Source organism: Odocoileus virginianus, chromosome 8 (genome assembly GCF_023699985.2).
Source record: "Odocoileus virginianus isolate 20LAN1187 ecotype Illinois chromosome 8, Ovbor_1.2, whole genome shotgun sequence".
In the NCBI taxonomy this organism is placed as follows: domain Eukaryota; kingdom Metazoa; phylum Chordata; class Mammalia; order Artiodactyla; family Cervidae; genus Odocoileus; species Odocoileus virginianus.
In genome coordinates, this window is record NC_069681.1 from 25,851,618 (window position 1) to 25,865,068 (window position 13,451).

At 54.1% G+C, this 13,451-nt stretch overlaps 2 protein-coding genes across 3 annotated transcripts in view; one reads left to right on the forward strand and one right to left on the reverse strand.

Moving 5' to 3' along the window:
* Positions 1 to 4,002, reverse strand: part of COL4A2 (collagen type IV alpha 2 chain) — a 160,532-nt gene extending 156,530 nt beyond the window's left edge. Inside the window, exons 1-3 of the mRNA XM_020913460.2 lie at positions 3,913 to 4,002; positions 3,536 to 3,623; positions 3,387 to 3,441 (exon numbers count right to left, since the gene is read on the reverse strand). Of these exons, the coding sequence (XP_020769119.2) occupies positions 3,387 to 3,441; positions 3,536 to 3,579 (99 nt within the window). The 5' untranslated portion in view covers positions 3,580 to 3,623; positions 3,913 to 4,002. The remainder of the gene's footprint in view (positions 1 to 3,386; positions 3,442 to 3,535; positions 3,624 to 3,912) is intronic.
* Positions 4,003 to 4,277: 275 nt separating this feature from the next.
* Positions 4,278 to 13,451, forward strand: part of COL4A1 (collagen type IV alpha 1 chain) — a 132,390-nt gene continuing 123,216 nt past the window's right edge. For both annotated transcript variants that reach the window (XM_070471414.1, XM_070471415.1), the window contains exon 1: positions 4,278 to 4,512. In XM_070471414.1, the coding sequence (XP_070327515.1) occupies positions 4,432 to 4,512 (81 nt within the window). In that variant the 5' untranslated portion in view covers positions 4,278 to 4,431. The remainder of the gene's footprint in view (positions 4,513 to 13,451) is intronic.

Below are 13,451 nucleotides of genomic sequence, written 5' to 3' on the forward strand. Positions count from 1 at the left end.
CACTTACCGGGGCCAGACAGTGCCTGTGTGCCCGGCTGTCCTAGCTGGCCCCTGATAACTGGAGAATCTAAGACCCTGGCTGGGGTCAGGAGGTCAGCCCAACCCACAGCATGTTTGATCTCAGGAAAGTCTTTGTTCTCTGGAATTCTCCCCCCACCCCAGAACTGCACAGGACTGCCCTCTTAGATCTGTAAGGCTGCTATCTCATCTCTGGAGGTAAGAAGCAATGGAGATCTGTGGGGGCTCACATGTCCAGGGAACCCGTCTTCAAAGTCAGGGCTGGTGGTCACTGAGGACGGGCCATCTGCTGGGCACCCACACCCTGGCCCCGCCCGCAGGCCGGGCAGCTGCAGGAAGGCACGGGGACAGGGCGTGTGTGCCCCCGTGGGGCCCCGAGCGCAGGCTGCCAGGGGACCGGAGACCTTCCTCCGCTGGACACTGGGTGGAGTGGCCTCTCCCCTCCTCTAGGCGCCTGCTCTTCAGTCAGCCGGGGGGCTTTACTCGGCTCATCTCTGTCCAGAGCAAAGAAACCACGGCCAGGAGACCCAACTGCTGAAGCCCAGCAGTTGACTTACAGTCTGATCCCGGGAAATCGAGCTGTGGGGAGACACCTGGGTTCAAATCCATTGCTTACAGAGAGACACCATGGGCAAGGCGTGCTTAAACTCTTTGTGCCTCTGTTTTCTAATCTGCAAAATGGGGATAATAAGAGTTACCTACTCAGGTAGGCGTGCTTTTCTATGAGGCTCAGATGGATTAAGGCACACAGATCTGCTCATAGCAAGTATACTTTAAATAATTATTCACCTCCTCTGCTAGCCATTTTCAGTTGCTTCTGCTACGAAACTCATCGTTACGATCAGCAGCCCATTTTACTAAATCGACCTTCCCCTGGGAAGACTCTGGCACAAATGAGCAAAGAAACAGGATTCTTGAGTGTGGCAGACAGGAGCTGGGCAGGAACTGTGCTTGCCACAAGGAAGAAAAGATTTTTAAGAAAACCAGTTAAGGATTAAGGCACTGTTGCATGAGTAACAGTAATTAAAGCCAGTGGTCAATAAGAAGATAGTTAAGTGGAAGGTCTATTGTTGAACATTACAAACTCCATGCCTGTTGAATAATATGTATCGATATGTCTCTAGTAAAACGACTCAGAAGTATCTGTTTTAGAGTCTAAAGCAAAGGGAAATGAAATAAACCCACAAGTGACTCCAGTGCCTTCCAACCCAATAGTCTAACTCAGTGGCCCTAAACTTTGGCATTCCCCAAGTGGGAATGCAGACACCCAGGCTCCACCCCAGAAAGCCTGATCAGGAGATCTGAGATGTGGACCAGAGTTCTGAATTTTTAACCAGGCTTTCCAGATGCATGTAAGGGTCCAAGGGTTGTCCTTTGAGAAGCACTGCTAGGCAATAAACGCTCTGGGTCCCATCGAAGGGCCAGGCAGCAGGGACTCAGATGGGTTTGCAGCATCTCAGAGGCTTTAGGGGAAGGCACAGAGATGTGCTGCATCCCACAAGTTGGGGGTAGCCTCTGCCTGCTCAGAGTGAGGGAACCCAGGCTCAGGATTGATGAGATCAGGGCAGAGCTGCCTTTGGCTCTCAGGTCTTCTGACATGGGTGCTTCCCACGTGCTGCTAGCGATAAAGAACCTGCCTGCCATGCGGGTTTCATCTCTGGGAAGACCCCCTGGAGAAGGGAATGGCAACCCACTCCAGGATTCTTGCCTGGAGAAGCTCACAGACAGACGAACCTGGTGGGCTGCAGTCCATGGGGTTGCAGAGAGTCAGGCACGACTTGAGTGCGCGTGCACGCGCGCACACACACACACACACACACACACACTTCTGACACAGAGCCCTTTCCGCCAATTTTAGGCTCAGTCCCACGTAAGATTCTCATCATCCTCTGGAAGGAACACAGTCATGTTTACGAAAGTGGTTAAAGGGGACAAGGGGGTGTGGGAGGGAGAGCAGGGCAGTGCACACACCACACGGGACGGCGCGTCTTCCTTTGCAGGAGCTGCCTGCTCCTCCTCTGAGTGTGAGTGTGTGAGTGTGTGTGTGTGTGCTGCCCCTGCTCCCAGCTCTGAGCCAAGTCTTGCACGTCATGTGTGCATAAGGATTCATAAGGGTCAATGGGCTGGTTCAAATATCTAGTCTCTGATCTTAAATCTGGGACGTGTGGAAAGGAATGAGACACATCCTGAGCTGGAAGAAAACTGGGTCTGGAACCCTCTGGTCAAAGTCTACAGAGTTCTCTTCTGACTCCCAATCTGGGCCCTGACCTGGAGGAGAAGACGGCAGAAAGGTGAGGCTCCAGGTTCCTTCCCAGACAGCGCTTCCTCACTCACAGCCTGCAAAATCCTCGTTTGTGTTACATGAGGACGGAAAAATGTGGAAATAACAGAATTCAAACCAAGCCATGAACACAGCTCTCCACTACCCAGAGTGGGGATGGGGGGGGGGTAGGGGGCGGCTCAGGGGAGCCCCCTAGGACACCAGGTGTCCCGATATTCCAGCAGACAGAGGAGGAGAGGGGAGTCCAGGACCCTGGCAAGTCTTCTCGATTTTCAGTCCCACTTAAAACATTTGGGCCTTCAGCTGAAAGCAACCAGCAGGCCTGTGACAGCCCAGGCACACCACATGGAGCTCTTGTGAAGTGGCTCCTATGACAACGTACAACATCCCACCATGCAATCCTGGCGCAGGGATGGATACTCACAGAGTCACTTTGAATGGCAGGGCTTGGGAGAGGCACTACCCCCACCTTGGTCCACCCCTGGCCAGAGCACATCTTGCAAGAAAATGGAACTTTCTACCATTGTTCCCTCTCCCAGTTTCCAGGAGTACAAAGTCCCAGGTTCTCCTGGTCCCGACCCCCCTCCCCCCAAGAACCCCTCTTTCGAAAGGACAAGAAAACTCTGCCAAGGGCAGGACCCCACACCAGCTTCTGATGCCACACAGGCCATTCTCCTCCCAAGCCTGGCGCCTGGGAACCACGTGTCTGACGGCCTAGACTGTAAGGCCCAGCTTTGCTTGTAACCAAGGGCTTTGCTCAAAGGAGGGGAAAGGATGCCGCGGGTCATGTTTTTAATTACTGGTTCCCAAGGATGAGCCGACGCCTGTAACGCACAGGATTGAAGGGGAACCCAAGGAAAGGCAAACCAGAGCCCTCGCGGGGTAAGGCGAACTTTCTCAAAGCCTGGGCTGGGTACCGGCTGCCCCGGACACACAAGTACACACACACACACACACACACACACACACACAGACCCGCGCTCAGGTGAGCACCAGCTGCTTTCTGGCAACGCTACTCGGTGACCCAACCAAGAGCCAAGATTCTCTCCGGCTCGCCAACCAGCCCAGAACGAGAGTCAGGACTTACCGCCAGGACGCTCTGGGCCAGCAGCCCCACGGTCACGGACCCCAGCAGCAGCCACCTGATGGGAGAGGAAGAGCGCCGTGAGTGCGTGGCCCCGGCAGTTCCTAAAAGGACGCGCGCGGGACCCAGGGGCCGGGCAGAAAGTCGCTTACCGCCGTAGGGCAGGGCGCGCCGCGGCGCGCAGCTCTCTGTCCATGCTCCCAGTCCGGCCCCTCTGGGCTCCAATCGGTCCCTATTAGCCTGTAAGGCGAGACAAAGAGGGCTTAGCTTGGCCGGGGAGAGGGCAAACTCGCCGCCCGCCTCGGAACGCGAGACGGGGGAAAGCGGGGAGTGGACCGAGAGCCGCCCCGCGACCCTGCCGGGGAGAGGGGAGCCTGCCCCCCCAGGCCCGGGTTGGGGCCGCTCCGCAGCGGCCGCCCCATCGCCTCTCCCCTGCCTGACCCGAGAGCCGAGCGTGCAGCCCCGGCGGCACGGGGAGCTCGCCGTCCCTGCCCTCTGGCGGGTCCCGGAGTCTCGGGGCCGCTCTCACCTCGGGCCTGGCTTCAGCGGCGGCGGTCCGCGCGCATCCGCCCTCCGGCAGCGCCGCGGGCGGCAGGAGAGGCGCGATCGCCCTCCGGGGCCGGCTTCGGGCCCGCGCGTCTGCCCTCGGAGCTGGGCCCGGTAGGCGAGCGCGGGGCGCGGGGCGCGCGGCGGGCGGCGGGCGGCGGCGGCGGCGGGTGCAGAGCGCGGAGCCCTGCGTCCCGGCGCGCGGCGGCCACAGTCGCCCGGCCGCGCGCTCGGCGGCCTCTTACCCGCGCCGCAGGGTCCTCCCCCTTTGAGGCATTGCCCGCCCCCGCCGCCGAGGGGAGGGGCAGCGCCAACAAATTGGGGAGCTCGCCTGGCCGAGCCCAGGTCTCCGCCGCGAGCCGCCGCGCCCGGGACGGTGCGCCGCGCTCGAGCCCCAGCCCTGCCAGAGTGAGCCGCCCGCCGCCGCCCGCGAGAGCCCGGCCGCCGGCTCTGCCGTCCCTCGCCGCCCCCCGCCGGTCCCCGCCGCCCCGGGCGCGCCGCCATGGGGCCCCGGCTCGGCGTCTGGCTGCTGCTGCTCGCCGCGCTCCTGCTCCACGAGGAGAGCAGCCGGGCCGCCGCGAAGGTGAGTCCCGGCCGGCTGAGCTGCCGGCGTCCCGCCCCGCGCCCCGGCGCCCCGCGCGGCCCCTTTGTCCCCGGCCGGAGCCGCCCTCCGGGCCCGGGGGTCGCGCGCGCGCGCCACCGCCAGGCGCACTCTCCCGACCGGTCCCCGCTGGGGACCCCCGTGGGCTGCGATGGCGCACGCCTTGGGGAGCCGCCTTTGTTGTGGGCTGGGTAGGGACGAGGCAGGGGATTCCTCGGGCGGGGGGCGAGAGCGCAGAGCTTGGAGCGCCCCGCGCTGTGTGAGGGTATCCGGGAGTCCGCGGGACTTGAACCCGTACGTCGCGGTCGCCTGACCGCCGGGCTCCCTCACCTGCGCCGGGTGTCCCCGGGGGCCGGGGCGGGAGGGGCGGACACGCGCGCCCCGCGCTGTTCCGAGCCCCGCACATGTGCCCGGGCGTCGCTCTGGGCGTGTTTCTCTGGAGCTTTGGAGACTCTGGTGGTTGATGGTGAACAGTCCTGGGCCCTTTGCCTGGAAACAGCTGTCTTCTCGCTTTCCCACGACTTTGCTGTCGCCGAAGCACGCTAAGGAGCAGCGGCGAGCCTTTCTGTTCTCCAGCTTCCGAACACTTCCAAACTCCACTCTCTGACTTTTATTAATATAGCAAAAAAAAAAAAAAAAATTATAACCACGTTATATCTGAGTGTGAAACCAAAACGAAACTCCATCTATTGTTCTGTGCAAAGACTGTTTTGCTAGTTTTCCTTTCCTCGGGCTGTGTGTTTGCCCAGAAAGGATCTGGGACTGAGGCTTGCAAGAGTGGAGGCGTCCAACTTTGGACGATCCCTGATGTGCTGCTGTTCTTTACTTATTTTCCTTCCCCCGGAGACCTCAGCTGTTCCCCAGAGCCACAGACTTGCAGACAGAACCCCAGGAAGGTGTGGCTTCTAAACGCATTTTGCATCCCCCCCCCAACCCCCAACTGTTTAAAAATGATGTTACTGTTTTTGGCATTTCCCACTTACTCTTTAACTGTTTCACATAATTTTGCTCTCAGGTTTTTTTTTTTTTCCTTCTCTAAAGGAAGAATGAAGCTCACTGACTTGATTATATATAACTGATGGACTGTTACTTGCCCGAATGAACTGACAATATGCATACACACCTTGGCACCGAGTCTGGCTCTTGGCTGGCTGTTGTCATTGGGTAGGGAATGACACCAGCAGTTAGCTTCAGATTTTTTTTCTCGCAGCCCAGAGGCCAGCCAGCACCCTAGTCAGTTGTGGAAATGCTCTCTGGTCACGATGACAAAATACTTCCAACAGAGGCAGCTCTTGAACTCTTTATTTGGGTCTAGAGCTTCTGACGCAAAGATTTCACACTTCCAAGGAGAGGTGGCAGGGACATGATAGAAGTTCTCTGTTTGGAATATGAAGCTGTGTTTGCAGTTGAGTTTTCCTATTGATGATGTTAGCAAAGCCAAGCCCACTGTAAGAGCCGGCTTTTTAATTAGCCTCCAGTGTGAAGCAGGAGCCACTCGGTGAGTGAGAAACCAGACTCATTTCTGTTGAGTTTGGGACTGTTTTACTTTCCTTGAGTTTTTCTTAAAGCCCAAGTGCACATCCGTGTCCTGGTTTTGCTTTATCCCTCACATCTCACGTTATGTTTTAAGACATCGGCAGGTGGACACTCTCTAAACACTGGTTAACTTCATGGGTCTTGTCATTTTGCCATATTTTTTTCCCCTGGTTTAAGCAGGAGAGAGAAAATGTATTAATATGCAAATGGCTTATCTCTGTGTGAGAAAATCCATTTAAAAATAATATCTGGCTAATTTTAAAATTGGTCTCACTTTTCATGCCATCAGTAACTTTTTTTTTTAAAACTTACCTCCTTCCAAAATCAGCTGTTAGGGGTACCAAGTAGTTGAATAATTTCTGTATTGCTCCAAGCAAAATATCATTTAAAAATGCGTTTAGAATGATAAGATGCTGCCCATAGGTCAGATGCTAATTCAGAAGCCAATATGATTTTTTCTTGGATTGTCTGCTTTCCTGGAGTATCTGGACCTGTGTTGCCTGCGCTGGCACACACAGACACCCCCTAGTGTGCGTCAGGCACAGGCTGCCCTTGCTGCTGTTAGTACGCACAGGAAAGGTGTTTGGTTTTCTGTTGGAGCCTATGTGCTATGGCCATACTGTTCCTTTACTAGTGGGCAGGTTTCCTAAGTCAGGGATTTTTTTTTTCTCATCAGCACACTCCTCCCTAACTTTTCTTTCTTAGGCAAGCTTGGAGGAACAAGATGCAGACCCAAGAGAAAAATCTGCCCCTAAAGTTATGATTGAGGGTCCTCTGTTCTGAGTAACGCAGTCAGGAGCTGAATAAATCCTTCCTTCTGCAGCCTCCAAACGCCCCCTCTCCGACTGGTCTGTGTGATGCTTCTTGACAGATTACTTCTCAGGACCAGACATGTGAACTTCCCCCAAAGCGTGGTGATGCCCGCCTAGGGTGCTGGCATCTCTAGACCATTAGTCACTCTTCTGGGACTGAATGACCTAGAACTCGGGCGAAGGGAGGTTGAACTCCCATGTGAGTGTGGACCACATTCTGCTGGGAATGTCAGTTAAATGAGAAGGCTGATTTCTGGCTTAGTCCCTGAAACAGCACCATGAACCCAGTCCCTGGAGGGGGCTTGGTGAGGACAGAGTCTAAACCATCACGCTCTTCACATCTGGACTGCCTCTCGTAGCAACCAGGAGAAAAGTGTGCAGCCTTTGTGTGTGAGTGCACACTCACAGAATTATGAGTGTGTGTTAATGCGTCCCTGGTGCCTCAGACCGTAAAAAATCCGCCTGCGGGAGACCAGGGTTCAACCCCTGGCTTGGGAAGATGCCCTGGAGAAGGGAAAGGCTACCCACTCCAGTGTTCTTGTCTGAGAAATCCCATGAACAGAGGAGCCTGGCGGGCTATAGTCCATGGGGTTTCTGAGACTCAGACACGACTGATCGAGTAGAACACACGTGTGTGTTAATGTTGTAGGCAGACACACACACACACACACACACACACACACACATGTGATTTAAGGACCAGAGGGTCCCAAATGTTGTGTCTGCTTTAATTAAGCAGATGGTTTCCGAGGACTCAGTCACCCCCTGCCTCAGTTTCCCTGGCAGATCTGCCCTCCGGCCCAGGATCCTGCCTTCATCCCACACGTGTGCCCCAGTGCTTCAGGCCACACCCTCTGCTGGGCGTTGGCTGTGCTGCAGAGAGGAGAACCTGCCCTCCCCAGCCAGGAGGGCTGCGATCTCCTGAGAAATACAGAGAAAGAAGCAGGCCAGGACAGCCCAGGCTGGTAGATGCTACAGCCAGGGCAAACCCATGGCCATAGGAGCACCTGACCAGCTTTGGGAAATTCAGGGGAAATTCTGGGAGGACATCCCACCTCTGAATCTGAGGGAGCAATGGGAGCATAGACCCGGCTTCTTATTTCCCTGTGAATTGCCATGTGCATCACACTCAGAAGGTTGGACAGTCCTTCCCGAGCCCTTTCACCTATCAGGCTGTCTTTGCATTGAAAGATGACCTTGAGGTTTCCTTCTCTGAGCCACCAGGATACCACTGCTTCTGTGACTAGCAGTCGTGATGTCCAAACGTTCTCCTGGGAGGGGTGGAGACACAGTGATGGCCCTGGGTCTTGGAGAGCTGTGATAAGACCCCCGCTCAAACCAAACCGGGGCCCTCTCCGGAGGTCGCAGGTGGGTTGGGACGTTTGCAGAGTTGCAGCATGGATGACCGGTCGCGGGCATGAGTGCTTTAGGAGCTGAGCTGGAAAACCTCCCCTCAGTGGGGCAAGGCCACGAGGGGATTCTCAAACCCCGCGTTATTCATTAACAACACTGTCTGCAGATTTCTTGGAACTGGTAAGGATGGTCGTCCCTGAACGAGTGTGGTTATCTAGTTAAGAACTGGTAGAGCTTTTGCAGAAAAACTGAACCCACAAGTGATGCACCAAAACGAATCCTTTTAGAATTGGAGGGGGTGTCTATCAGTGAGTAATTTACAACCGTTGTTTTGGTGAGGCGCCAGTGTTTGCTCTAAAGACGGTTTCCTCAACTGGACGGGGATTGGCCTCGTGGAAACGTCTCCCAGGCAGATTGGGTATTCTGAGTGCTGGGGCTCCAGTAAGCAGAAGCAACAGTAGAATGCCTAAAATAGTATCATCAGAGCATTGTTCTTCCTGCTATTATTAAACAACCACTAAAAAAATGTGAGCTGTAGAACAATGCAGAAGACATATCCCACCCACTCCTGTGCACACAATGAAAGGGGGATGTAAAACAGAAAACGCTTCCCTTGCCAGGTTCTCTGGGGGCGCTCACCGCCCCGAGTGGCTTTGGAGGAGCCTTTATGGTCTGGGCCTCGGGACCGCTTCCATCCGGTGTTTCCCGCCATTGTCCCTCTGGTCTTGGTTCCCTGACGTCCGTCTGCCTGGGTCCTTCTGTTTCTCTGCCTCTCTGCCCTTCCTCGTCCAGACCCCTCGGGCTGGTGGCCGCAGGGGTGGGCTGCAGCCGGCTCTGGCTCCCTCCACCCTGCTCACTCCCGCGGCCCCTCGGCGTTCCGTGAGGGCGACTCCAGACCCTTCTCTGGAAGCCCAGGCTGCTGTCCACACTCTCCTGGACATCTCCCCTCCGCTCTCCTGCGTTAACACTGCCTGTGCCACGCGCTCAGTCCTGTCTGACCCCCTGTGACCCCGTGGACTGTAGTCGCCAGGCTCCTCTGTCCAGGGGATTCTCCAGGCCAGGATACTGGAGTGGGTTGTCATTTCCTTCTCCAGGGGATCTTCCCAAAGCTTTGATCACAGACTCGGCCAACGTGACCAGAACTGAGCTGCCTTTACCCAGACGGACTGCCCTCCTCCAGTCGCCCATGTTGTTCACCGACGCCCCAATGTTTTCTGATGCTCGGCTCAGGGACCGTGGCCTCGTTGGAGACCCTCCTCTCTGACCTTGTGTCCCGGGCACTCACTCTCCCCACCCTCCCCCCCCCCCGCCGTCCGCTCCTCCGGTCCCCGGGGCTGGCCTTTCCAGGACCCCCGCCCGGGCAGGCTTGCCGCACACCCCTCCCAGCTCCTGCCCTCCTTCCTGCCTGTCTTCTCTCCAGCACGTTCCTCCCGGCGTCCCGAGGCTGGCTTCCGAGATCCCTCATGGCCACGTGATTCCTCTGCCCGGCATCCCACAGCGGCTGCCTGCTGTCTGACCAAAGGTCTCCCGCCTCTTCGGCTGGGTGGCTTTTGGTCTGTCTGTTTTTTAGTGAGGACTTGATTGCTTCCAGCCATTTGAGGTTCGAAGCAGAATGGAGAGGAAGGGGCAGCGCTTTCCCGTGCACCCTCTCTGACCCACAGGCACAGCGTCCCCCAGTATCACTGCCCCTCCCAGGAGGCACGTTTGGTCACAGCTGATACACCTGCCCTGACCCAGGACCGTCACCAGGTCCGCAGCGGACCTTCGGGTTCACTCACCATTGTGTCTCCGGCGGGTCTGCCCCCACTGTAGCCCTACAGAGTCTTTCCACTGCTGTGAAAGGCCTCCTGGGCTTCCCAGGTGGTTCAGTGGTAAAGAACCTGCCTCCCAATGCAGGAGACAGGAGACGCGGGTTCGATCCTTGGGTCAGAAAGATCCCCTGGAGAAGGAAATGGCAACCCACTCCAGTATTCTTGCCTGAGAATCCCACAGACAGAGGAGCCTGGCGGGCTGCTGTCCGTGGGGTCGGAAAGACTTGGACATGACTTAGTGAGTAAACAGCGACAGCAACGGAAGTCTTCCGTGCTCTGATTGTTCACCCCCCTTCTCTCCTCAAACCCTGGCAGCTACTGATCGTTTTACTGCCTCCGTACTTTTGTCTTTTCATTCCGCTGGCCTCATTACATTATGTAGACTTTTCAGATTGGCTTCTTTAGCTTTTTCTTAAGCGCTTAAAATTTCCTCCATGTCTTCATGACTTGATAGCTTGCATTGCCTAATATTCCATTGTCTGCATAGACCACAGTTTATCCTCTCATCTACTGAAAGACACTTTGGTTTGCTTCCACGTTTCAGCCGTTTTGAATAAAGATTCTGTAAACATCCGTGCCCAGGTGTTTGTGTGTATCTAAGCTTTCAACTCTTTCGGGCAGATACCCAAGTGCGGAATTGCTGGATCACTTGGTAAGAGTAGGTTTGGTTTTGTAAGAAACCAGCAAAGTGTCTTCCAGTGTGGCTGTGCCGGTCTGAGTCCCGCCAGCAGGGAATGAGCGTTCCTGTGGCTCTTCGTCCGTGCCAGCGTTTGGCGTTGTCACTGTTTCGGATTTTGGCCACTTGAATGGACGTGTAGTAGTATCTTCCTGTTGCTTTGTTTTGGCTTGCTTTTATATGCTCTTTGCAATATGGACTCATGAATCTATCTGGCTTTGTTCTTCAGACTCCCCAGCCTGCAGCGTGGGTAGTTGTCACGAAGGATTTATCTGTGTCTCATGGAGCAGTGTAATCTCTTTGAACCTGGGGTCCCTGACCCATCAAATGAAGACAATGCAGAAAGTATCTGCAGACACCTTTAAAATCTCAGAGAGGTCGTGTGTGTGTGTGTGTGGAGCCGCTAAGCCCTCAGAACAGGTCAGTTGTTATCACGGCCGTGTGGCTGGTGTCGCGTTGTCTTGTGTGTGATGGAACCACACCCTTGATGATACTGAGGCTGGGGTGCTGGAGGACAGAGCTTCTTTGAATAATGCCTGCACCACCTGGGGAGTGCCTGATGCTTGAGGGGAGCTGTGAGTTCCTTATCTTGGGGCCAGTGTTCCCGGCTGCCTTTCAGTCCGGACCCCGGGAGATGCTGGCAGGAGCTGAGGGCTGGCTCCCAGAAATTGTGCTGTGTTGCTGACCCCTGTGGTGGAGTTAGGCAACAAAAGGAAAGTAACGCCAATGAAGGTGTTTCCTCTCAACTGGGCATTTGGAGTAGATATTCCACCACAGACTAAACACAGCTTGGAAATATACACAAGGCTGGACTCTGTGTAAATAGTTTATTCCGTGCTTTAGTAATATTCCTGCTTTGCTAGGTTTGTTTTTTAGTCTGCACACTCTAAGAGCGTTTTTTGTCATCTGAGTTTTAAAGCTTGCCTGACTTGTGGTCAAGGGAAAGACAGATGCCCAGCGTCCACATCAGATATTAAGGCAATATATTCCATGCGTATCTGTTGGTTCTCTTGCTGGTAAACGGTGTTTCTCCAGCCTCCCCATTTTCTGCTGCTCCTGGAGTCAAGATTCTGTCTGGAGTTTTGGAATTACTGTTGTTTATTGCTCGGTTCTTGTCTTAGTCTGCTGTGGGCCTCTCTTTCTTACTCAGCTAATAGCAAGAGAGGCTGGCTGTGCCCTGGGAGAGGGTTAGGGTTAGGGTTTCATCAAATCCCCAGCACTTGGAGACCCATTGGTAGAGCCTTTCCGACAGAGCTGGCCTGATTCCGTAAATGTTGTCCAACTCAGCGGACTGTGTACAGGCAGTGTTCCTGTGTTTGAATTGAAATTAAATTGAAAGTGTTAAAATATTTGTATGGGTCTCTGCTTTAAAAATGAGCATGTTCCTTAATGAAGAACAAAACTCAAGGATTTTTATTTGTAACTCAGTTTCCAAAGCTATTTACACAAGCTTTTCCTGGCTCTCACTCACATGCCTAGAGGACCTGGAAGATATCGAATATCATTGCTGCTCATACTAAGGACCGCAGGCTGAAACAATACAACATCAAGAATAAAAATCAAAGGAGTATTTCCTCAATACATGAAATAACATCACAAATAACTTTCAGCAGAGTAGAGATGCACGGTAGCCTAGGTCTTCATTTCAGAAAAATAAATGCCCCCCAACACTCCTCCTTTACCATAGGGGGCATTTTTGAGGGTACCACGTCAGTACTGATTTCCTCTTTCAGAATGTTGCACATGGGCCCAATGATAACTATTATGGTATTGTTTCATTTCTATTAAATAAATAATATTAATGTATATTTTTATCAGTGGCAAATTTGGTTACTACATCTCTGACAATATTTTTAACAAGTAAGCATATTATTTTTGTAGCAGGGAAAAGCAATCAAAGTGTGTTCTAAAATCCAGATATCCTTTTATGCAACCAGTGACTTTTTCTTGAGCATGAGAACGTTAATTTCCACATCATCCAAAATCTGTCGCTAAGTCATGTCTGACTCTCTGTGACCCCGTGGACTGCAGCACGCCAGGCTTCCCTGTCCTTTACTGTCTCCCGGAGTTTGCTCAAACTCATGCCTGTTGAGTCAGTGATGCTATTTCAGCATCTCGTTCTCCGTTGCCCACTTCTCCTGCCCTCTGTCTTTCCCAGCGTCCGCATCCAGTAAGTCTGCTCTTTGCATCAGCCAAAAACATCAGCTTTAAAAATGTCATTTTTTTAAACATAAGCAACTCGTTTTCTTAATTAGCTTTAATTTTTGAGTTGCATTTTATTTTAAAGAATATAACTTTAATGTCATGGAGTTATTACTGAGTTGTGTGCAACTTAGGTCCCCACTATACCTGCATTAAAGCTTGCGTTAAGGTGGTATTATTATAATCATGATTACTTCGAATGGACAAGGTCCATTATAGGGCCGAACAGGGTGTGGGTGCACCCAAGAATCGCGTTTCCAGTGGGCAGTGGCGATGCTGCGGTCCTGGGGACCACGGACCTCACCTCTTCCCCTCACTCCCGGGGGCAGCCCCGGGATGGAGGTGCGTTGCAGACATGCTCCTCTGGGCAGTGGTTTGTGCTCAAGTAGGTGCTGAGCCGCTGCAGCTATCCTCCGATTCTGACGACCCCTCTTCTCGTTGGCTGTGGTTACTGCTGGCAGTCCAGCCCCGTGGTGCCGTTGGGGGAGCGGGAAGGCCCCGATGCAGGCGTGTGGGGTGTTAGGATGCTGG